The sequence below is a fragment of the Pagrus major genome, chromosome 20 (assembly GCF_040436345.1).
Source record: "Pagrus major chromosome 20, Pma_NU_1.0".
Classification (NCBI taxonomy): Eukaryota; Metazoa; Chordata; class Actinopteri; order Spariformes; family Sparidae; genus Pagrus; species Pagrus major.
This window is the reverse complement of record NC_133234.1, coordinates 10,365,159-10,388,996: the sequence shown is the minus strand read 5'-3', so window position 1 is coordinate 10,388,996 and position 23,838 is coordinate 10,365,159. Positions and strand designations below refer to the sequence as shown.

The following is a 23,838-nucleotide window of genomic DNA, read 5'->3' as shown; positions in this document are numbered from 1 at the left end:
TGTGTGTGTGTGTGTGCGTGTGTGTGTGCATATTTGCTGGCAAATGGGGTGTTTGTGTGGAGAGGCAAGAACTAGTGTTGTATAACAGCAGCTGGCAGGGGAGAAGTACAGCACACATACACACACACACCTAAAATCACAGGTTTAAAGGAGCATTATGTAGTTTTGGAGGAGAAATTCAAACTCATTTTTAATATTTACAATATTAATGAGTTAATAATAGAAATATTTATCGTTTCCATAACTGAATAAACAAGCTGTTCTCAGAGGAAAGTAAGGTCCCAGAACACTGTTTGAAGCTACAATGGTGGCAGGGTCCGCCAAATACAAACAGTATGAAATTGTGTTGTCCTTTAAGGTCAGTTTGTTTATTCAGTCATGAAGACAAATAGAGTTTGTTTATTTAGTTAGTTTAGTCATAAAAATCAGTCGATGAAGATCTTCTAATTAAAATTTCTTCCCCAAAACTACATACTGCACCTTTAATTTGGGCCAACACGTGTTTTCATCCCTGTGTCATTCATGCATTTGTCTGTTTACATGTATGTGTGCAGGCTTTTGCTCTTTCAGCATCACTACGTGAACTGCAACGCTACTTTAACTGCTGCTACTTTATGCCGTGTGTGTGTTCTCAGCGATGGTGAAGATGATGACCTGAGGTTTAAACCGTATATACGTCTCCTCCTCCAGTGGCTCTCGACATGACAGACAGGCAGACGGGCGTGAAGTCGAAGCAGAGCAGCGATTGGTTCCAGCCAGCAGAGTCTAATCAGCACATCAAGCGTGAGGTCCTTAAGTGGCTCTGAAAAGAGGAGACACACACGAATGAAATGCATATATCAACCGACGCAGATCACATGCAAATGCACAGTTAAGTACTGCAGGCCACACACACACACGTAAATGCATAGATATAACAGACACATTGCTCTCATTGTGATCTAATGGGACTGCTTTGAACCCAGAGCAGCAGAGCACATGATGTGCTAACAGACCGATGTGCTAAGCACATATCCGCACAGCATCACACGCACACACACACACAAATACACACAGCTCATGTGAGCCCGATACCTTACCTGTCAGAGGCAGGTGTGGTCTCGGAGGACCCAATCAGTTTTAATTAACCCCTTGTGGTGGGTGGGGGAGGGGTGTGGGAGAGAGGTAAAGACGGGAATAGAGGAGGAGAGAGGAAGAAGAAGAGAGATGTCTGCTTGTCATTGCAGGAGACCTGGGTGAGAGATGGGAATTAGCAGAGAAAAAAGTGAAAAACAGACGCCTCTGCTTGGGAAATGAGAGGTTTAGTGGATTATTTACAGTTTTTCCTGGAAGTGAATGTTTGAAAATAGGATTTTGAGATTAAAGCCGACCTATAACGCTTTTTCTTTGTCTTTCCTTCAGTGATTTGCATGTAAAAGATCTTGAAAGTTAAAAAAGCCCACTGTCTGCACCAACAGACGCTCCTCTCTCCCACAGAAAACACTGCTCCTGAAAGCCTCGTCAGTAGTCACACCTTTAATTCCGTGACTCTGTGACATCACACTATGTTACCATGTCACACATTTGCATAATTCACACATAAAGGCTAGTTTGGCACCTAAGACTTGATTCAGCACATCTGCTCTGTTGTTGTTAGCGGTGCTGGCTCAGGCGTGTGGGAGCTGACCAATCAGAGCTGACTGGGTATTCAGGAGGAGGGGCCTTAAAGAGACAGTAGCACCCCAAAATAAAATAATATGAACCTGAAAATGAGCATAATATGTCTCCTTTTTATGTCTTCCTTTCTTTCCTTTTTTAAGAATTCTACATTTTTACAATGTAATTTGGGGATGTGTAAAACACTATTCTATATATTTCTATATATTCTTATAATGCTAAATAGATAGCATTGAGGGGCAGCCCAGAATTAGCAATAAAAGCTTTATGTGGATGCTGATCAGCAATAGGAATGGGGCTCCAATCCAAATAGTTTCAGATCCCTCATTGAATCTTAATAGGTAGTTTGTTTGGTGTGGAATGAAGACATCTCTTGATTTTTTTTTTCCCACTCCATATCACACCTAAACCCCAGAGATCCTACTGTGGTAAAAAGGGTGTCGAGGCTCTATCACCTCCATAGTCACTGCTCTGTGACATTCGTTAACCCTGTCCTGACTCATTTTTCCACCCACAGCGAGGGACAGTGTTCACACCTCGCTGGGGGGGCTGTGCTGCAGCTACAGAAGCTGTATCATTAAAGCCAACACAGTTGAAATAATATTAATTTGCCAATTTTTATGCATGTGCAATGAGCATCTTGAAGCTGGATCCAATACTGACAGAGCTATCGGAGCACATCCCTATCTCTTGGCTAAAAATCGTCCTTTCTTCCCTCCTTCCACACATTTTTACAGAGATTTGGACTTTAGATTTATGTTCAATATCTAATCTGTTGTAATCATACTGTATTCACTGACAAGCTTGACCACACATGAATGATAATACACCATCTGTCATGTGTAAATTTAGGGAATTGGGATTAATTTGACATTAATCTCAGAGAAAGATATTGTATTAAATTCAGCAAACAATTAATTTTCTAAAATCTAAAACCTGTTTTGGATTAGGTCGTTGCGAGACGTCTCTGTAGCCTATTTGGAGGCGTGGCTCGACCCGACTCAGCACAGTAAACAGAAGACTTTATACAACTGTTTTCTACTATGCAGCAGTGCTCCTCAGGGGCCTCGTGAGCCTGACATTGACACAATGACAGCCGGCGTTGTGTCTTCCTCACACACCTAAAAGACACGCACCTTCGCCAACACATTGACCGCACATCCATTATTGAAGGCGGCCAAGATCGGGTGTCGCTCCACAGTCATGCTTATGTAATCAGAGGTGATTTCCTCAGAAGGCCAGGACGTTGGTTTACTGGACATGTGAATCAGTGTTTACAGTGAAGGCGCTTGCCCTCACATGTTTCTTCACATTTTTGCAGATTTTTTTGCATTATTATTGTTATTACACATAATAACGAGATATTTACTTGTCAACTTTATGTGAGACAGCCGTGCATAATTGCATGCTCCTGTTAATCACTTCGCTGCACACAGAAAGGAAGGAGGCAAGGTTGGGCTGATCTTGAGAAAAAGCCGGATTCTGAATGTACTCATGCGCATGTATCCTGTACATGTCTTTGTGTGTGTTTGTCTCAGAACCCCCGCATGCGTCCACAAAAGTGTATGTGTGCTGTGCAGAGCTCCCCCGGTGAGCCAAATGCTCCACTGCTTCACAAAGCAAATCGCAGCTAATCAAATAAGAGCCCTCAGCAGTGAGCAGACATGGGGAGAAGAATGGAAGAACAGTGTGTGTGTGTGTGTGTGTGTGTGTGTGTGTGTGTGTGTGTGTGTGTCTGGAGGAGGGGGTTGTGGAGGCTGTCTAGTGGCTTCAAGAGGTCCTGGATAGTCGGTGGGGGTGGAAAGACACAGACACACACACCTGCACAACCTTGTATTGCTGTCAAAGACACACAAGCATGGATGGAGACACACACACATGCATCGAACACACACACACACACGCGGATAGACAAGCAGCAGATACATAAATGAAGCAGTCAAGTGCAAACAAATATGTAGCGTCTTTTGTCTGTCATTTCTCCATTTCTTTCCATTCGGCGTTCTCTTTGTTTCATAAGTGGCCTTGTAGGTGAAAAATATAACAGCAAAAGACCTTTCACATAATCCAAAGTCTGAGTAATGACTGACTGAGAAAAAGCATTTTTATACATTACAACCTGCAAAATATGCACAATTTGTGGTTAAACATGGCGAGTTCTCAGTGATTCCCAACCTCGGGTACCTGTTCCCCCCTGGGGGTACTTCTGCATTCGCCAGGGGATACATGGGAAAGATCGTGAGGAAGCTCAACTAATTTGAAACACATTGAAAAAGTAATTAAAATATATATTTTGGTATTTGTTTATGTTTAGGGAGAAAATAAAAATCAATGTAGGTTTACAATTTGGTGATGATCTTTAGGAAATGTACGGTCACAGTGAGTCAGGCTAAGTGGCTAATAGGCCATCTGCACAGTACACTAGAATTGTTGACACTGTGATTAGAGCAGGACGTCCACCAATCAGGTCAGCGGTCCGATCCCTGGATCCTTCTGGCTGCATGTCGAAGTATCCTCGGGTAAAATTCTGAACTTGACGAGCAGGTCGGCACTTTGCATGGCAGCCTCTGGCGTCAGTGTGTGAATGTGTGAATGTGACAAGTGTTGTAAAGCGCTGTGAGTGGCCATTAGACTGGAAAAGCGCTACATAAATGCAGGTACATTTAGCTAGCAAAGGCAGAAATGGTTGGCTATAAAAGGCTGATGGTGAATCAGTTGAAATAATTACCTTAGATTAGGAATCACATTCATAGGAATGATCAGGGCTCCACCTCCAACACTGTGTCCAGTAATAAAATTGCCTCGGTTAGACGCATCCCAAATTCCTTCCTTTTTTACGCGCCACCACCGGATGTTGATAATGTGTTATCATTTCACACGGTGGAATTTAGCGTGTTCACCTGGGTCTTACGTTTAGATCAAACCTGAGCCGAGCCGAGGTGATAAAAACCTGTCTTCTTCCATTGCACAAAAAAGCCTGATCTTAGCAGTTTAAGTGGGATTTTTGACCAGTGGAAAAAGGGTATAAAAGTTTTGGATGAACCGCTGAAATAGTCGCCCAAAATTAAACGAACACACGTGGAACCTGATGGGTGGTGTCGATGAAGCTCTCCTTGAGTTCACCTTAAAGGGATGTAGAGACAGACGGCACAGCACTAACATTCGGCTGCCTCAGGACAAAAAGTTGCACATCGTAACTTGAACCTGGCGGGATTGTTTGTGACCATGAAATCTGGAGCTCAACAATGATCCAACCAGGAGTTTCCTGGCTGAGAGTCAGGCAGAGCAGCAGGCCAGATTGAGGAGGTTGGTCCAGGCTTGTTTTCTGCTCTGCTCCCTGGCACCGATATTGACGCTGTGTGAGTGGCAGAGCTCCAGAGCTGTCCTGGCTCCCTTTTCTACACTCTCGTCCATGCTCACCCTCCTGACACGCTGCCCTTTGGCTAGCCCTCCATGTGTGGGCATGAGTGTGTGCAAGCGTTTGACGGTGTGAGGGGTTCATGCAGTTGAATCTGTGAGCCTGAGCAATCTGTGACTGGCGTGAGACTGTGTGTGTAATTGTCTCTATGCAGTGTGTGTTTTGTGTGTATAAGTGTGGCAGCTGTGTGCCTCCTCCTGTCTGCCTGTGGGACAATCAACCGCTCCCTGCGACCACAGAGACCGAAGGCACGGGGCAAGAATGTCTTTCACTGACCAAGTGGTGGATGCCAAGATGCACCCATACACACACACACACACAAGACAAAAGAACACACATGTATGCTGATACATACAAGTGGCATTACTATTCATCCAATCCACAATAATATTTAATTCATCAATGTTAGGGAAAATGCGAACCTGAAGTATAGAAATTGCCGTGTGTCATTTCTGCCACTGGGGGTTTTGTCAATCAAAACAATGAAACGGGAGAATTACTGATTTTCTCTGGGTTTGAACATTGTTGGGAACATTTGGGATGATGTAAGTACACAACTTAGCAAAAATAGACAACATAGACATGTTAATGTGGAAATATTGCTCTACAGATACAGAACGCTTTGCAGACGACTGAGACAGGAGCCAATAGAGCAAAGAACTAGCAGTTAGCAAGCTAGCTAGCTCCCCCCACTCTTCAATAACTCTCTATTGAATATGATTATGTACAGTTTTGAGAATAAAATGCATTCACCTGGTTTGCTAGGTTAGCAATTAGCTCGCCAGCTAGCCTATGGCCTACAGCACCAACTAGCCCTGTATGGAGTCCCTATGTCACCAAGCCTCTAGCACAGGCTATTTCACAGGGAGGTGCAGATAAATGTCACTGTGATGCTTTGTGTGACCGCTGCCTTAAAGGTGCAAAGAATTGGCCACCTATCTAATTCATCTCTTAAATAAATGGGGGGCAGCATATCAATAGAGCAACTGCAAACTTCTGCAAGCTGTAGCTGCCATTAGCTAGTTAGCTCAGTTAGCCGTGCAGCTAGCAGTTCAGACAGCAAGCTTAAATATGTAAATGAAATCAAACTGAATTAAATTCATAACTATGAATGGTCACAATGGTGGCCAAAGTCATACAAACCCAGGTTCTAAAGAACAACTACATTTTGTAGCTGAGTGTCTTGCCAAGGTTCTGTTAGCAGCAGCAACCTGCAGGGTTAGATATAAATATTTATATTTGTACAATAGAGTACAACACAACTGTATAACAGTATATGAAACAGTTCAATGACTCAGTAGGATTTGATGACACATGCAGTACAATATGAAGCTAAATGACATGCTTTACAACACAAAACAATAAGATCACGTAATAAACATGACGATGAAATGAAAGTACAGTGACATATAGTGTGATTTCATATGATACAAGATCATTGGCACACACTGGTGCAATGCAATACTATATGCATTGTGTGAAACATACAATACCTTATGATAAATAAGCATACGTGCCAATATCATATGTTAAGAGCTTACGGGAAACAATAGGACACAAGGGCGTAGGTTTGGTCTCAGCTTTGGTAGTGACATTACCAGGGGTGGACTGGGACAAAAATTCAGCTCTGGCATTTTCTGTCCAGACCAGCCCACTATATTATCAGCGGACACCACGAAGAAGTCCACAAATCTCGTGGCGTCCTTTCTCACACATACTACAAAGGAGAGTCATATTCCTTGATAGCAGTTAACAAATAAAGCACGTAGCTATGAACTCAAGGACTAAAACTGACAGCTATAGCAATCAACCAATCAATCTTTGTTCATTATAGTGTCAAATCACAACAGAAGTTATGTTATGACCAGGGGTGGGACGAGACTAACGGGAAGAACCCAAAACCAGAGACGGGGTGGAGTTTTTCTCACATCATTACTTACATTTGCACAACAGTTGGTGCATTTCTCAAAACAATTAGTACAAACTGCAAAACCTTGTTGATAACCTGCAAAAGCATGTCACATGCTCAAAATAGAGGTCATTCCTCAAAACCAAGTATTCCTATCAATGAAAGTGTGTGTGTCATAAAAAAAAGTCCTGACACCATCATTTATGAACAAGGTAGTCAAATGGCTTTGTCGTGTTTTCATTAGGACACTTTACTAGTGTTTCCCAATGCAAAAAAGCCAGATCTTTGTGACCTGAAAATGCTCAAGACTATACACTAACACTATACACAGCCATTTGAAAACTACAGTAAAAGTAACACATTTACACACAAATTATACCTATTAGATAGTTATCACCTCAGTAAACAATAAATGAATTGAAAGATTACAATAAATTCAATGGTAAATATTGCAAATTAAATTTATTATTTGCTATAGGTTTACTTGTGTTTTGTATCTCTGTTTACAGCTCATCAGGCCACGTGAATGTTTACTGTTGCTATGGCAACAAGAGACCGCTGACGTTAGCATCTGTTAGCTAGCTTAGCTAAATCATCTGAACAATAATAACCCATAATATCACAATTCGGCGTATTTGAACAAAATCAACCACAACTACCAACAGTCACAGCCCTTTAACTCTGGGCTGATGTGCTGCCACATGTTAGATTGTCAAAGTTAGAAAATAACGACTTCAGTCCCTGAGGAGCTACGTTAGCATTAGCGGCAGCTACGTTAGCATTAGCGGCAGCTGCGTTCATCAGTATGCAGTTAGTTAGGTCACATCACATTCAATGTAAAAACGTTTTTTTACTTTGTTTTGGACATGTCTCAAACATTTAGCCGAGCCAGCCCCAGGCTGACGTTACTGACCCTGTCTGCCTCCACTCGCTCATCATCGTCAGGTCCTCCTCCCTCGTCTCCCGGCGCAGCAGCACCTGTGGCTGCTGGCGGGTCGGTGTCACTGGTCCCGGCACCAAAAAGCTCCGTCAACTTCGCACATTTAGCAGCCTCCACCTCCAGAGACTTCAACTTTTTAATCGCTGTTTCTCAGCTGTTTCTTCCTCTTATCCATTTCAAGTAGCGGACACAGTTTGGAAGATGCTCACTACTACCACTCACTAACGTTACTACTGGCTCAGCAGCAGACAAATATTGGTAGTGACTATTTTGCAATCCTCGAACATTGGTTGTGACATGTCACGACCATCTATATAGAAACCTACGCCCATGATAGGACATATGACACCCATCATCAACTGATCCTTCTGACTGACGTGCTGATGTGCAGTAGCCGTCACTCTGAGTCAGTCACTGAAAGTCTACTCTGTGGAGTGGAGTACATGAAAAATGTGAAGGTCAAAGCCCACATGGGGGAGTACTTCAGAGCATAACAGATACAATGGAAATGGTCTATGATGTTGCTGCAGCTGCTACAGCAGCTCCCACTCCCAGCGCATCAAATACTGCAGCCTGGTCAGTGGCCCTGCGCTTCAAAGCGTGATGCTGTAGGTACGTCGGGGTGATCGTGACCAAGAGTCAAGAGTGAATTTTTAAATTATTATTTTAATCTGTGTTATGTAAGTAAGTTAACAAATGTAAATGTCTGAACTCAAGTTACACAATTGTTGTACTTACAAGAGTGAATGTAGCTATTTTAACCCAAAGCGTGATCTTTTCCTGAAACCTAACCAAGTCGTTTTTGTGCCTAAACCTAACCAAACCGCAACCATTTGAAAATGTTAATAACAGTCAAAAAATTATAAAATGTCATAATATATGACATATACTGTTTGTCAAGCAAGCTCTAAACACATGTAGCATATTAGGTATTGTTGCTAACTTGGCCACGGAGCCATTCACGTGCAAACCTGATGCTAGAAGGGTAGGTAGAGCGTCATTGTTCGAAGCTTAAGGCCACTGACCATGTTGTAGTATGTGTTTTGCTGTGCCCTGCGTTGAGTTTTAATCTTAAGTGTATGTTCCACAAGAAGAAAACAAGCCCATAAAGAGAAGGTGACACATAAGCACTGAACACTCCTCTGATGGATGAATGGAGCCTCTTAGGCCTAAAATAACCTTTAGACTTATTTGTAATAGCCATCTGTGCACGTGCGGTTCCGTTTGCACTCATTTGCACACCTGCATTTGTCTGCCCTACATGCCTTGAATAAATAAAATTAGCACATCAAAACTGAGAGAAAATCTAGAGGGTTTCCGTGGGGGTTCATGTGGCTTTGGCAGAGTAAGAGATCCAGTCTTCATTAGTCATCGCCACATTCAAACGGATAAAGGCTCCTCTGGACAAAAACCCCACGTATAACATCCAGTTCTTAGAATAATGATCCTGCTCTTATTGCATGTAAACACAGCAGTGTGCACACTTTGACCAATTATGCACGTAGGTGCGACCCTAATCTCTGTAAATGAAAGAAACCCCCCTCACCGTACGACGTCTCACTCCTTTTATTCTAATTTACCATCCGCAATTCCTTTCAAAGTGGAACAGGCAATCTAAATGGAGACCTCATTAGCATTTCATACATAAACAACAGCCTTTTGGAAAGGCTATTTAGGTGTGTTTCCTGCCCAAGTCCCTCCTCCTGTGTCGGGCCAGTCTGGAGAGGAATTAAGGGACCGTCGGACCACTGACTATCATTCCAGTCTTTTCCCCTTATCAATATGTGATGAGGGCCTGGAAACCGGAGATGGATGGCAATTTCCCACCAGTTCAGTGAGTCGTCCTGCTGAACGTCCTTCCTTGATATATGTGAGCGATGCTTCGACTTGGGAATTGCATGTATCAGTGCGATCTAACACTTATTTGTACGTGTAATCGCAAACACTCAGGGGTTCCTCCGGGGCTATAAAGCAGGCTTAAGGCGTTTTCCCTCTGCCACCTTTTGCTTTGTGCCACAATGAAGGATCTAATTAGTGAGGGACCCCCATCATGTGTCTTCTCCATAAAGAATAGCTCTGTGGCTATCCCCAATAAATGAGGAGCTGAACCTTCTGTCTGTGTCACGCTGGGAGGGGCTCTTCTTTAGCAAAGCTGGTTGACCCTGTTTATGCCCGACTCTAATCAGGAGCAGTCCAGAGGGTGCCATGATGGCAATAAAACACCAAGTACACCCTCTTCTTGTCTCCGCTTTTGCCGTCCTCCGTGTAAACCCTCCCCAACACGATGCAGAGCCCCCCAAGAGGGGCACCAAGGAGGAGGTTATAAACCATTATGAGCCAGGTTAGCCTACAGTGACAGCCCCAGCTTGTTCCTCCTTCTTTGAGCAGGTCCGCGTGCTGGGCAGTCCCAGCCTCTCAACCACCGAGCTGAATAGAACCACGGGGCTCTGGCTCCACAGAGATAGTGTTATCTGGGCCGCCACGGGGCTCCGATCGCAGCCGTGTACACACACGCTCAGCGGGGCAGCGCACACATGAGCCTGAGTGCAGACAAAGAAACATGCGGAGCAACACAAACATGACGGGCGTATAATGTCAGCGCACATGTGCACAAACAGAGACAAATGTGAAAGTTCACACACACGTTTGGGCACAATGGATGCCTCGTCAGCCTTCAACTTGAGCCTGATAGTGACACTGATGTTCCTTTCCAAAATGAAGTGACCTCTAGGCCTGTAAGTGACACGGGCTCTCCACGTTGGTCGGTCAGTGGTCACACGTCTCAGCCTCGGCTCTGGCTGCAGTCCCTGCTGTTTTTAGGAATCTGAGTTATTCCACCCATTCCTGGAGATCGCCACACATGACCCCATAAGCCGCATTTCTCCCCTTTTCCTCCAGCGTAGTTCAATTAAAAAGAGATTTGAGGTGGAAAAGCACATTTTCATACAAGGCATGCAACCACAATCCTGGAAAAGGGTGAGAAAATGTGCTGCGGTAAGTTCGGAGGGCATTTTTCTGCACAGCAATGTGATGTGTGTCTTTTTTTTGTGCATCGCTCTGATACGTGCGGGGTCAACATGTCGAGTGGGCCGCCCACGTGGATGCACACGGAGAGAAAGAAAGCATTACATTTCACTGCATTAATGTGATCATGCCACTGCATTTACCACTAAAATCTGCACTCCTCATGTTCTGTTACACCTGGATCACTCAAACACACTGACGTCTGTAGAACTGGTACGAGCCTTAACCGATAAATGTAATGTAGTCTGGAGTTGACAAAAGCCTTGATGAGACGGTCGTGCGGTCTCATTAAACTGATTGGACCCTGAAGCACACAGTCCAAACTTTTGATCTGCTGTAAAGAACATTGACTTGAGCTGGGACATAGTGATTGTACATCACGTGTCCTGGCCCTGAGGTATCTTTCTGAACTTCTGGCTTCTCATGACCCTCGGAGCAGAAATCTCCTCAATATTTCTCAACTAAGGGCGGCAAAGTTTGGGAATCCCGCCTGAGGACAATCACAGTGGGCCTTTGTGATCTTTGGCTTTGATTTATGGTATGCTTCTTATCTGTTATGCATTCTATGTCTCGTTTCCCTCAAACCTTTTGGCTTTTATACCTACAGTATGAATCTTAATGACGATGGTGATATCCTGGCTTTTCCTTTTCCTTTTCCACCACTGTAAGACTGACAGTTGTGATTTTTGAAAGAAATGTCTCAATAGCTATTGAGGATTGAAATTAACTTTGGTTCAGGCGTTCATGGTCCCCTGACCTTTCATCTTCCTTTATCAGATCAAAAATGTAAAAAAAAAAATATTTTCAGTGACAATCTACATTGTGATTACTGTAAAAAGAATTTCCCCTTTTGGGATTAAAATAGTATAATAAATAAATAAATGTGTTAGCCAAATCTTTCAACTGTTCTTCCATGACCAGGTATTAAATTAGCCATTCATACAATAATAAAGCAAGTAAAATTAGAGCTGGAGAAAAGGTTAGGAGTGAGGCGAGCATTGCGCTAAATAGGACACATACACGATGAGGGGAGCTGACTAAGTCGATGTCAAGCAGACAATCAGCGGAGGCAGTTAAAACGTGACAGAATAAAATCACATCACGTTACAGAAGACAGGTAACATCAGAAGGGAAGCAGGTGATGAGGACAGACAGACAATTTGTGCAGTGCAGTAATGAAGGTTTAGTGCTAATTAACAAGTATTACGATGCCAATCCACTAAACAAGCTGAGCTGAAAATGGTAGATTTATACCTGCTAAACATCAGCATGTTCAACTCTAAGTATGTTAGTATGCTGACATTAGCATTTAGCCTCTTAGAGCCACTAACAAGGTTGTAGATTTTATATTGTCATACTTGTTTGTTGCATATTGCAAATATTTAAAGTCTTGAAGAGACATTTCTAGGGCTAGTTAGCAACTTTCAGCATGCTAATACACTAAAAACACACTTACCTGAACATGTTAGACATTGTACCTACCGAACATTAGCATGTGTAACTGTAAGTTAGCATGCTGACGTTAGCATTTAATCTCTCAGAGCCACTAACGAGGTTGTAGATTCTGTCTTGTCACATATTGCAAATATTTAAAAAAAAAAATTAACAGAAATGTTTAATGCTAATTAGAAATTGTTAGCATGCTAACACACTAAGCTAATACGGTGAACATGGTGAACATGATACCTGCATGGCATCAGCATGTTCGAATGGCCATTGTGAGCATGTTAGCACTGATGTTAGCATTTAGCTCAAAGCATCACCCTGCCTCAGTACAGCCTCATGAAGCTGCTAGCGTAGCAGGCTTGCTTATTTTTTTGTTTGTTTGGGAAGTCCTTTGAAATAAATTATTAAAAAAGTGAGAAATTCTCCTTTATCTTGACATTATATTTTTTTAAAAAGTAATAATGCTAAAGGTAGCCTATCATTTGCTATTGTCTAATGTAGGAAATCATATAATATTGTACAGCTGTTTATACTCATGTACCCCCCTGTCGGCTATGTATCAAATACCAGGTGAGTCCAGACCTGCCTGTGCTGATTAATGATAAACCCTGATAGACCTTTTTATCTCCTGATTGCACACACACGCACACAAACACACACACACAGCTCCAACTCAAACAATAATCCCGACCACAGCGGCAGATTGCCCTCCAACATGTGCGTCCGGTTTACGTTGACAAGTGAATAAAACATGTGTTGTGTTATTGTTCTTTCTTTAATTGACACCATTTATTGCATCGAGGCATGATTGCATTTTTAACAGCTTAAAAAAGTACAAATGAAAATAACATGGTAAGATTAAAGAGTTCGTATCAAACTTGATCAATATGATACAATAAGAAAATCTGGCCATTAAGAGTTGAATTTATATGTACCTGCTCATCATCCCCCCCCTCGAACCAACAGTTATTATGTTCTCATCACAGATTTATGAAAAATGAATCAAACAAACAAAAAGACACCAAAGTAATCAATGAGGACAAATCCATCACCCAGTGACAGAAAACAGAACTTTTTTTTTCTTATCATTAATCAACACAGAAAAACACCAACGAACTGCATATTCCTTATTAACAAATTTGGCTAAATATAATCAACAAATGTCCAGTTTTGTATACATTTGGAAAGAAAAATAGTTTATTCAAGCGAAAAACAACAGACTTATTGCGGTGTTGAGTGAGTTCATTGTTCAAAAAGAAATCCGATATGGACAATTACAGCATATGCATCACTTCCATTTGTGGTCAGTAAACTTTAGAGAAACATTTGAATTAATACGATAAAAAAAAATCAAACTAAACAATCCCGAAAAACGAAGCCGTCCCGCTTCCCCTAAACCTGCCGCCTATCAAAGTGCATAATGTTCGACTTTCATGACATGACGAGAAGGCGATCGATTTCAGGTCTGTAGACAAATGTTCCTGCCTAGCTTCATCCTATATTATACTTTAGTGAATATATATTAAATTGACTATATAACAAAGCCATAAATGACTGATTTCTAATCTCGGACTATGAATTTAAAGTTTTTCTCGATATCTATCCTGATCATCTTTCATCGTCACACGTCGACCGTTGACTGATTTCGCTGCGTGTTAGTAAAAAAATGTTTAATGCTAATGTAGCAAAATAGAATCCTGCCTGTCCTCTCGGTCTTGTCGTGACAGTGCTTGTTTGTGGAGAGTGCTTTGAAGGAGGGTTGTTGGGTTTTCGTCTCTCGTCGACAACATTTCATCAAGTAGCTGCAGTTCGGTCCAGTTCAGCAACGCATTCTCTCCTCATCAGCTGCCTCACATCTGAGCTGTGACGCTTCCAGAAAATCCAACTTGAAGGATAAAAATTTGTCCCCGTTTCCTTCCCTCATTCTTCGGTGTGCCGTAATCCCTCGCAGTCCACGCGAAAATCTGGTTTATAAAAGTGTTTCTGTTGTGTTGTCATTTCATCGAGCCTGATAGATCAATGTTGTCTCACTGCTTCCTGTCGTTTAATGGAAGTCAGTGGTAGGAAATAATCCCTAATCACGTTGCTCAACAAACTCAATCAATGTCTTTTTTAAGGGACATCTTTGCCAGCTGGCATCACAGCTCCAGTCCAAGATAGGCTTGACGTGGTCGTGTTTGTATTTAAAGGGGCACTGCGTAGTTTTGGAGAAGAAATTCAAACTCAGAATTTTAATATTTACAACATAATGAGGCAACAACTGATTTGATAACTGAGTAAACGAGCTGTTCTGGTCCCCAGAACGCTGTTTGGAGCTAGAGAGGTGGCAGGGTCCGCCAAATATAAACAAAGTAAACCAGTATGAACTTGTGTTGTCCTTTAAGGTCAGTTTGTTTATTCAGTTTATTCAGTCATGGAAACAAAGAGAGTTTGTTTATCTAGTTTTTTAGGTTTTTAAAAAAAATCAGCCAATGAAGATCTTTCACTTCTTCTCCAACACTATATAATGCTCCTTTAAACAAAATGGACAAGTAAATGTGTATTGCAGACTGATTGGAGTGAATGAAGAAGTGTAGTTCAAACCCTTTTGGGGGCGATATAGGGTTGGACCAACATCAGAGATGTTCGGGTCAATAGTTAGGAGTCAATGAGGTGTGAGGTCAAAGGTCACAGATAGGCCTCCACTCGCTCCCACGGCTGCATCTCTGTGAAGAAGCCCTCGCACAGGCCGAAGTTCTGATCCAGAGTCAGGGGGATCGCCTGCACCTCCTCCTTGATCTCCTCCCAGGGCTGCAGCACCGACGCCTCGGGCTGCTCCGGGAACAGCGCGGAGGGCTCGTCGAACTGCTGCAGGTGGTGGTGGCTCTGCAGCAGCTGATCCTGCTGCGGATGCTGCTGCGGCACGTGGAGCTCTCCCATGCTGACCGTGCAGTCCATGGAAGCGGCGCTCAGGTCCATGTAACCGTACGACTGATGGTGGTTCAGGTGCTGGCTCTGACCCATGATGTCCCCTCCGCCGCCACCGCACCACCTACCCAGCCCCGATGAGTGCTGCCTCCCCTGCATGGAGACCTCCATCTCGCAGCCGAGGGAGCTCAGCGCCGTGTTGATGTCCAGGTCCTCGAAGGTGCTACAGTTCCCGCTGAGGACGTCGTCGAACACGGACGCCAGGTCGAAGTCCCCCCTCAGGATGTCTGCTTTGTGGGCCTCCGTCGCTAATAGAGGAGACTCAGTCGCCCTCATCGCCTTGATGTTGTTCTTCGAGGGCAGGTGCTTCCGTTTGCTGCCCACCTCTTGGTAGGGGAAGCCATTTTGGGTGCTGTGATAACCCTGAAGCAGCTTGCCCTGTCTGTGCGTGCCACTGCTGCCGCCGCTGCTGCTGCTGCTGCTGTTGTAGTGGTTGGCAGACATCCTCCTGCGTTTGAAGATGCCGTTGACGAACATGTCAGCGTACTGCGGATCGATCTGCCAGAAGCCTCCCTTCCCCGGCTCGTCTTTCTGTCGGGGGACCTTCTTGAAACACTTGTTGAGCGACAGGTTGTGGCGAATCGAGTTCTGTGACAAGAAAAAAAAGAAAGAAACAAAAAAAAAGAAGGGTAATTAACAGGATCCCATTGGCTTTGAGCAAAATTTGAGTTAGTCATGCAAAAACTGAATGTGCCAGTTTGTCTTTGTAAGGGAGACGAGAAGCGATGAGGAGGAGGAGGAGGAGGAGGGGGAGGAGGAGGGGTGTATTATTGTTGTTTGTATAGGAAAGCAAATGTACCTAATGAGGCTTTCTAGTAGCAGGCAAGCTCTGCGCATTTCAAACATGATCAGCTGTGCTTAGCTGCCATCTCTCTCAGGAGCCCTCATTAACACAAGCACACACACACACACACACGCACACGTGCACACACACACACACACACACACATTAGAGTGCTTTCTTCACCGCACCATCATTCTCCTCAGACAAAAAAACCTGTATGAGCACTCTCTTGGAAGATGGAAATTTCCTGAGTGCCTTTCATTAAAGGGGCACTGCGTAGTTTTGGAGAAGAAATCCAAACTCAGAATTTGAATATTTACAGAAAAATAGAAATATTTATCTTTTCCATAACTGAGTAAACAAGCTGTTCTCAGAGGAAAATAAGGTCCACAGAACACTGTTTGAAAAGGTGGCAGGGTCCGCCACATATAAACAAAGTAAATCGGTATGAAACTGTGTTGTTCTTTAAGGTCAGTTTGTTCATTTAGTATGTTTAGACATAAAAAATTAAAAACTACATAGTGCACCTTTAAAAGGGCAGTATGTAATTCAAACTCAGAATTTTTATCTTTACAATATTAATGAGGTAATAATACAAACTCAGAACTATTTATCCTCTCCATAACTGAATAAACAGGCTGTTCTCAGAGGGAAATAAGGTTCCCAGAAAACTGTTTGAAGCTAGAAAGGTGGCAGGCAGGTGAATGAAGAGAGTTTGTTTATTTAGTTTGTTTTGGCATAAAGAATCAGTCTTTCTCATCTTCTCCTACATAGTGCCCCTTTAAAGGCTGGGATCAGTCTGTGGACATGCTGGAGGTTTTTCAGATTGACTCTACTTCTGATGATTCATGTGTGAGGTCCTGCAGCATAAAGATGTCTGATGGTGACACTGGGATCAATTGCTCCCCCTTCTCCTCCTCACCTCGCCATTTATCTGACTCATCAATAATAGAAGGAGAGTAAGGCGCTCTGGTTACCTGCCAGCTGGGCTCCGCGTGTCTGTAGTAGCAGAAATTCTCCGTTATCCAGTTATAGATGGTGGACAGAGTCACTTTGGGCTGCTTGCTGGCCTGCATGGCCATGCAGATGAGAGATGCGTAAGAGTAAGGCGGTTTGACTTTAGGGTTGGTTTTGTAGTCGACCTCCGCAGGCGGGCTGGCCTGGATGGGGATCTGCGGGTAGCCGCTCCCTGGATGTGCGCAGGTGGAGAAGCGCGGCGCCGCGCCGGTGGTGGAGTCGCTGCCGGAGGTGACGGGGCTCCCGAGGAACGGAGGCATCCCGGTGGCGGCGGTGTCCCCGGCCGGCGGGCTGGACGGTGAGTCGGTGCCGCCTCTGGGGAAGCCGAGCCGCTTGAGACAGAGGAGCTGCTGGGAGGACGGGCAGCCCGGCCCGGCTCCGTTGGGTGGCTCCGGGTCCGCGCTGATGATGGAGAAATTCTGGAGCCAGTGGAGGCTGGTGAGGCTGTCGTCCATGGGGCCAGAGTCGGACCCGGTGAGCTGATCCTCCGGGTAAACCTCCAGCCATTTCTCCTTAAACTTGTTGGCGATGTCAGGGCTCGTGAGTACCGGCATCCTGGCTGTGTGAAGGCTGAAGATGTCCAGGAGATCTTCAAAACGGCATTTAAAGTTCTGTTTTATCCTGAGGTCAAAGAAGGGAAAGTAAAGGAGGGGACACAGTTAAATGAATGTCAAATAAATCACCACGAATTGAAGATTGTTTGGTCAAAATATCCCAAAGCAAATGCCAAATGATGCGTAATGCTCCTACCTCCGCTGCAGCCTTTCTGGAGGATCTTCTCTTGTGTGCACCTGTTGCAGTCCGTCCCTGCCTCTCCTCTCCTCTCCTCTCCTCTCCCCTCCTCCTCCTCCCCTCCTCCCCTCTCCTCTCCTCCCCTCCTCTCCTCCCCTCTCTACTCTCCTCTCCAAGGACTCAGCGGCGCATCCAGTCTCTGCGCAACAAGTGCGGCGGGTGGGGGGAGGCCGAGGAGCATCCAGCAGCAGCAGCTCATATGGAGGAAAAAGAAGGGAGTCAGGACAGATCCATGCCGACTCAGGGCAAAGCAGGCTGGTCTGAGTGTCTGCGGGAGGTCAAGACGCGTGAATGTGTGGAGGATGCAAGAGAAGTCGCTCATAAAGCCCGAGAGACTGCCCACCATCCCTTTAAACGCCTGAGGGGGGTTCTGATTGGCTGGCTATCCTTGCCTCGCTCCTTCAGGTTTCACTTTAACTCTCTCTCTCTCTCTCTCTCTCTCTCTCTCTCTCTCTCTCTCTCTCTCTCTCTCTCCACACACACACACACACACACACACACACACACACACACACACACACACACACACACAAGGAGCGGCCCTTGGATGAATGTTGACTAAGTGCACTACAGGTTCACCGCAGCAGTAAGAACAGTCAGTGTGTCGTCTCTCCGCCGGTATCAGGCTGTAATGTGACCTCTGTGGCGCGCATCACGGCCCCGCCACCCCCGCTGGCGCTGAAAAACACGCGCCACACATCCCGCCTGGAGAGCAGCCCACTTTCACCCGATGAGCCTGTATTTATCATTCCTTCACACTGTGGACGGTCTACCTGTCACCGATTCCAACTTAATCCTTTTACAAATACTTTTAAATGTGTGGAAGTCAAGCTGAGAGAGAAGTTAAAGGACGAGTCTGCCCAAATAATGAAAAGTCAGTCGTTATCTTTTCATCCCCATGCTGACGGACAGTTGGGTGAAGTTTTGTAGTCCACAAACATTTTTGGGCTCCACAGCAAAAACAAAGCTTTCTCCTAAACAACTTAAGTAGATGGGGACTTGTTTTAAAATACTTAGAAACAACCTTAAAAATGCATAAAATGTCTCCATACAGCTTGTCTCGACAACACAACTTCATACTGTTTTACTTTGTTTATATGTGGCGGACCCCGCCACCTTTCTAGCTTCTAACAGTGTTCTGGGGACCTTATTTTCCTCTGAGAACAGCTTGTTTATTCAGTTATGGTTATAGTTAAAAAATAATGAGTTATGAGTTTGTATTATTACCTCATTAATATTGTAAATATTACATTTCTGACTTTGAATGTCTTCTCCAAAACTACGTAGTGCCCCTTTAAAGTAGAAATCCTCACTATAGCTGCTAAGCTTAAAGCGTTAGCAGCTACACATCTGAAGTGTGTGCATGAGCTTGACCTCACGTTGAGGGTGTAAGTAACGTCTTTTCAAATAGAGCAGATAATGACTGGATTTTCATTTCCGTAAGAAGACGTGTCACTGTTTTGTCAATGTTAATTTTTTTCCCATATTGATCTTCTGTAACTATTCATGTCAGATATTAAGTCATGCTGGTCCGGCAAAAGCAACATATTTAAATTTGACATTAATTAAGTTAATTTGCAATAAATATGCATCCACGATATTGTCAAGTTTAATAGAGCTTCAATTTTAGGTAACTTTGTATGTGCTGGTAGATTAGATAGACAGAACATCAATGCTGTGTGTGGAGGTGAACAGCAGAGGCGATGTAGATTATGTAGAAACACTGCCACTCAGTGGATTATTACTGCATTGCGGCACGCCAGACTGTCAAACCACAAATCATGACAGTGATCTGCTGGTTCAACAGGCAGTAAGGAGGACGTGAAGGTGACTACAGCCTGCAAAAACCACTGATGGGTCCATGCAGAGGCGCACATCAGCAAATAAGACAATAATGTAATATTCTTTTATTTAGAAAAACACTGGTGGCACATGGGTGTGGAAAGTTAACTCTGAGGAGGAGGGACTCAGTTGGCAAATGCCCCTACTCTTATTTCCTCGGGTGCAAAGTTTCCTGGCTTCCTCAAATGTCAAATCCAACTTTTCCATCCCGTTCCTCCTACGTTTGCTCTGTTTTCTGACTGAGGGAGAGATGCAACTTGCCATGTCACACAAACAGAAGTCACTTGTTGCACTGTAAAATCTGATAAAGTGATCTTACTTTACAAACATGAGGAAACCGTTGCCTCAAAATGACCAAGTGTAGCACTTTTTTAAAGGAGGTCAACTTTTAAAATTAAAGTGTACAGCTTCATGCAGTTCGAAGGCATCTGAATGAAATAAAATGTGGAATATTGACGACACTGTAAATCTTAAAAGTTGTCAGATGAATGTAGTTGAGTAAAACGTACTATATTTGCTTCAAAAATGTGGTGGAGTGGAAGTATAAACTAGCAGAAAATGGAAATACTCAAGTAAAGTACGAGTACCTGAAAACTGTACTTAAGTACAGTCATTTCTGCCATTCCTTAAAGGGGCAACATGTAGATTTGGAGAAGTAAATTCAACCTCAGAATTTTAATATGTACAGTGTACAATACTCTGAAATATTTATCTTTTCCATTAGTGAATAAACAAGCTGTTCTCAGAGGAAAATAAGGTCCCAGAACACTGTTTGAAGCTAGAAAGGTGGCGGGGTCTGCCACATATAAACAAAGTAAAACAGTATGAAACTGCTTTGTCCTTTAAGGTCAGTTTGTTTATTCAGTTTATTCAGTCATGAAAACAAAGAGAGTTTTGTTTATTTAGTTTGTTTAGGCATAAAATAAATCAGTCAATAAAGATCTTTCTCTTCTGATTAAAACTTCCTCTCCAACACTTCAGTCGTGCACCCTTAAAGAAATCGTAGATCTGGTGTAAGTCAAACACTGTATACTGAAATAATCATGGCCACTTGACAACTGGAGGCTAAAAGCCTTTATGGAAGTAATTTTACAAGAGCTGTGGCCCACATGCATTAATAATTGCTCCTGCTCCTAAAGCCTGAGGATATTTCATAACGCAGGCAGTGCCAGCCATCTCTCCTCCACCCAAACACATTTTGTCAACACATCTGCTGAGGTTTAAGATTTGGAGTACTGACAAGGGCTGGCATTCAGCGCAGGGCACCGAGGGTGGATGATGCTGCAACACTTAAAGAACGCGGATACGTCAGGCCAGCTGTTGCACGCCGTCAAGGGGGCTTGATTTTTAAAATGTCTCCAGGTTTGTTCAGGTTCCTGACAAAGGGCATGCTGGTGAGACAGGCAAATGTTTGGACAGCTGTTCTTATTGTTGCCAGGCTGTCCCACAGCAGGGACTGAGCACACATACAATATGGCTACAGTACATCTAATAGGCTGAAAGAGGCCGCTGAGGAGGACTGTTTGTTTCTCCAGTGTGTGTTTCTTGTTACTAGCACTTAAGCTAAGTCCCTTAACTTCATCCCTCCTGCTACTAAACTGTGAAGCTCACAACTTCATTTTTGGGGACAGGTGGAGGATTTTTTCCAGACAATGGTTGATAAACTAACTTGTGTAGAGCATAGACATCACGAATACTCCCTTTATGAGTTTTAAAACATTATTTTTGCCACATTTTATTTCATTTAAATCTGAGCATGCTCATTTTTAACACATAAGATTAAAATGGAGTAGTCTGACACAATGTAAAATATTCATATTCACTTTCTTGATGAGAGTTGGACGAGAAGATTGATACCACTTTTGCAGCTATGTGTGTGGAAAAAATTAGGCTATCACTAGCAACCTAGCTACGTTAGCTTAGCACATAGAGTGGAAGCAGGTGAAAGGTGCTGGCCTGACTCTGTGCCGTGGTTTAAGCTAACAAATTGACAAATTACATCTCATTTGATTAACTCACAAAGTGCAGGTAGGTGTTTTTGTTACCTTTGGACAGAGCCAAGCTAGCTGTTTCACCCCGTTTCCACTTTTTGTGTTGAGCTAGGTTAGCCATCTGGCAATAACGGCATGTTTATAGTACAAACATGAGAGTGGTGTCAATCTTCTTAGCTACTCTCAGAAAGAAAAGCACAGGCCTACTCTGCAAAATAGTCAAACAACAAGGTTTGTTCAAAGTTAGGAAAAAAAACAAATGTCCAGACAAAGCTCTAAATTTAAAGGAACCATTTTGATAATTTGGCTAACCTAGCTCAACACAAAAAGTAAAAACAGGGTGAAACAGCTAGCCTGGCTCTGTCCAAAGGTAACAAAAACCCACATGCTCTTTGTGAATTAACCAAATGAGATGTCATTTGTTAATTTGTGAGAGACAGTGAGCTCCTTTCCCCTTGTTTCTACTCCATGTGTTAAGCTACGTTAGCTAGCAGCTGGCAATAGCTGTATATTTTAAGTACAAGCATGAGAGTGGTATCAATCTTCTTAGTTTAACGGATAAGCATATTCCCCAAATTGTCAAAACTGTTCCTTTAAATTGCTCACAGTGGAAATTTTGGCTGCACGTTTGTTTTATTTTAAAAACTTTGTGTAAACCTGGATTTGACCCTGTTGTTAATTAACAAGTGAAAACCTGATAAATGCAGTTTGCTCATAAGGAAAGTGCCCATAAATGAAACCAAAACGAGCTGTAGGTAACAAACAAACTGTCAATTGTTAACCAGGGTGAGCACAGCAAAGGTCACATGAGACTATAAATATGACTCGGTTCTCCTCCTAGTTTTTGTGCAGTGTAAAAACATGATTTTATTACCATGGATGTCAATGACCTTAACTTCCCCCTGGTGTTACAGTAAATTATGTCTCTTTTTTTACTAGGTGCTTCCGTTCTGTTCACCAGCAGGTGTCAGTGTTTCCAATCTTTCCTCCCTCTCTCCTCTCTCACACAGCTGCTACAAACATGCCATTGATAAAAGGATGTTTACAGTTTACAGTTTCCCACAATTCTGAGCGGTGTGTGTATGTTTGTGTGTGTGTGTTGACATCAGAGGGCTCATTTTACACACAGCCCTGCATTAAAAACTGCTGCTTTAGTAGCCTGGATATTTCCTGTCCTTGTCCTAATCCCCCTTCATCAGTGCAGGCAGGGGATTTATTGTTGGGCTGGAGAGTATTCTCAAATATAATAAGCCAAGGGGGGCAATTCAAGAATTACATAATTTCAGTGTAACTCTATTGTATTGTATTCTATTGTTCATTCATTGTTCATTGTCTATTGATTTGTTTTTTCTGTTTATTGTGTGTTTCTGTTGATATCTGGCACTTGTATTTTTCCAAATTATGTTAAATAAATGTTGTTTTTCTTCTGTTTCTGTAATGTGTGTGTGTGTGTGTGTGTGTGTGTGTGAAGGCCTCTTGACCTGATTTGATCTAACCTCATGTGTGTCCAAATAAAGTATGTTCTTACAAGTGCCACCTTTGTTTAAGTGACCACACATTGTTATCACATGGGCCCCAGACTGCCATTCAAAATAACAAATGACCCTGATTCGTTTAATTATTCATTATTGTCTTGTTCATTAATTTCAGTAATGTATAGTTACAGGGTAATTAAGTCTTTTAATGGGGCCTTCTGGATGAAGCTGGGTGTTTTAAAGTCATCATTCTCCTTCTGTCATTCCCCACATCTCATTTCTGTAGTGTCCTTGAGCAAAGCAGCCTGTAGTTGAAAACCCATGCTCAGTGTGTTATTACACAACAAAAGGCGAAATGGGGATGTAGTACCGCCGCAGTCCGCCCTGATGTGTGCAGATAAGCTGCGGCACTGATGGGACACGCACACACACACACACACACTCACACACTGAGATGTGGTTTATGAGGAGAAGTGCGCAGAGGAGACACGACGCTTCTGAATATATTCACCCATGACTGTCGGCTGTCCCTAATTTAACTCCGAGCGATGTAATTGGCGATGGTGGATTTGTTTAC

General features: G+C 43.3%; 1 protein-coding gene across 1 annotated transcript; it reads right to left on the bottom strand.

The window, feature by feature from the left end:
* Window positions 1–15,060: 15,060 nt before the first annotated feature.
* Window positions 15,061–17,715, bottom strand: foxj1b (forkhead box J1b). Its single transcript, XM_073488932.1, has 2 exons — window positions 17,122–17,715; window positions 15,061–15,948 (listed from the first exon to the last, which is right to left on the bottom strand). The coding sequence occupies exons 1-2, from the start codon at window positions 17,713–17,715 to the stop codon at window positions 15,061–15,063; spliced, it is 1,482 nt and encodes a 493-aa protein (XP_073345033.1).
* Window positions 17,716–23,838: the final 6,123 nt, after the last annotated feature.

Coding starts and splice junctions, on each gene's coding strand:
- foxj1b (XM_073488932.1), bottom strand. CDS start 17,715: ATGCCGGTACTCACGAGCCCTGACATCGCCAACAAGTTTAAGGAGAAA. Junction 15,949..17,121: donor ACGCGGAGCCCAGCTGGCAG/GTAACCAGAGCG, acceptor TTCTTGTCACAG/AACTCGATTCGCCACAACCT.